This window comes from Mesitornis unicolor, unplaced genomic scaffold (genome assembly GCF_000695765.1).
Source record: "Mesitornis unicolor isolate BGI_N332 unplaced genomic scaffold, ASM69576v1 Scaffold42184, whole genome shotgun sequence".
Taxonomy (NCBI): Eukaryota; Metazoa; Chordata; class Aves; order Mesitornithiformes; family Mesitornithidae; genus Mesitornis; species Mesitornis unicolor.
This window is the reverse complement of record NW_010182881.1, coordinates 1-1,476: the sequence shown is the minus strand read 5'-3', so window position 1 is coordinate 1,476 and position 1,476 is coordinate 1. Positions and strand designations below refer to the sequence as shown.

Here is a 1,476-nt window from a genome sequence, read left to right as displayed (position 1 = left end):
CGGGGGATGGAGGGCGGGTTGGTTTTGGTTGGTTGTTTTTTTTTTTGGTCTTTTTTGTTTCTTTGTCGGTTTTTATTCACAAGACTTAGTTTGCTTTTAAATTTCATAACTTATAAGGAAATAAGCTACATTGAAATAAATTAAACACAATAGAGAAGATCGTGCCTTTTTTTTTTTTTTCCTCCCCCCTCTCTCTCTTTTAAACATGGCTTGGTAGAATAGGCAAACCAAATCGACAGAAAGCCAGGCAAAAAATAGAATAAAAAAAAATCGTCCCCCAGTGCCTGCCGCTCAGCCATCGGAAATAAAACCAAACAATAAAAAAGGCATGAAATGAAACTTAATTTTCTTTCGGTTTTTTTTTTTTTGTTGTTGTTCTCTCGGTCTTTTTACCTTTCGTCCCCGCTAAGAAACAAAACCCAAAAGACGGCTAAAGGCGCGCTGCGGCTTTCGCTGGGGATGTTTCTGCCGGGGGGGGACGACGACACATGACACGGGCAAATCACTGCTGGATCTGTCGCCGACACCATACCGCATCTGGGGTCCCCATCGCAGCCAGGACAGCACGAGTATATACAAAGTGGGGGGACAGCGTAGTAATAAATACGTGTGTCTCTTCCAGGGTTTGATATTCCTCCTCCAAACCAAAACAGTTTCCAAGCTTTTTGCCTTTGCAGTCTCTCGCTTGCCTCGGTAAGTGGAAAGTTTCGCTTTAAAGTTCACTCGTGACAGGGATTTACTGTGGGCTCCTATGGGATTTTTTTTTTCTTGTTAGTTGTTGTTTGCTTTAGGGTTTTTTGCTTCTTTATTTATCTTTTTTTTTCAGGTGGGTTGTTTTTAAACCCCGATTTGGAAACTTTTCCCTCAAAAACTTGTGGTTCTGAGCATAGGGAGAGATCAGGGTCGGGCTTGTTCCAGCTGCTGATGCTGACTCCTGATCGCAAACCTGCTGACATGCACCGGGATGGGTACCACGATCTTAGGGTTTCGGGAGGGCTCCCCTGTCTTGGAGTTGGCGTTGCCTGCTTTGACCCGTTTCCATTTAGCCCGTCTGTTCTGGAACCAGATTTTCACCTGCACCTCGCTGAGTTTGAGGGCGTGAGCAATCTGGGACCTCTCTGTCAGGGACAGGTACTTTTTGCAATGAAACTCCTTTTCTAGCTCCAGCAGCTGCTCGCTGGTAAAGGCTGTTCGCCTCCGTCGGTTTTTGCCCGTGGACGTGGTGTTGGTGGAATTGGGGGGATTTGGGGGATTTTCCTCCAGTGGGTTGCCAGAGTCCTCTTCCTTATGAGACGCCTGGCCGGGGATGTTGTCGTCTGAGCTATAGTCTAGATCGCTGTCCATGGAGAAACTTTCCTCCTTGCCTTTTGCGTCCTCTTCTGCTTTGGGGTCCTCCTTCCCCTGGCCCCGTAAAGCCCCAGCTGGAAGCAAAGCAGAGGCCTTTCGTTACCATTTGGTACCCTCAGTCCCACGACC

General features: G+C 47.2%; 1 protein-coding gene across 1 annotated transcript; it reads right to left on the bottom strand.

Annotated features, from left to right (window-relative positions):
* Positions 1–897: 897 nt before the first annotated feature.
* On the bottom strand, positions 898–1,421 carry LOC104540192 (homeobox protein GBX-2-like; the record flags this gene model as incomplete). The annotated part of the gene is made up of 1 exon (XM_010183929.1): positions 898–1,421. A coding segment is annotated over one exon (524 nt), but the record flags the coding sequence as incomplete, so codon positions are not given.
* Positions 1,422–1,476: the final 55 nt, after the last annotated feature.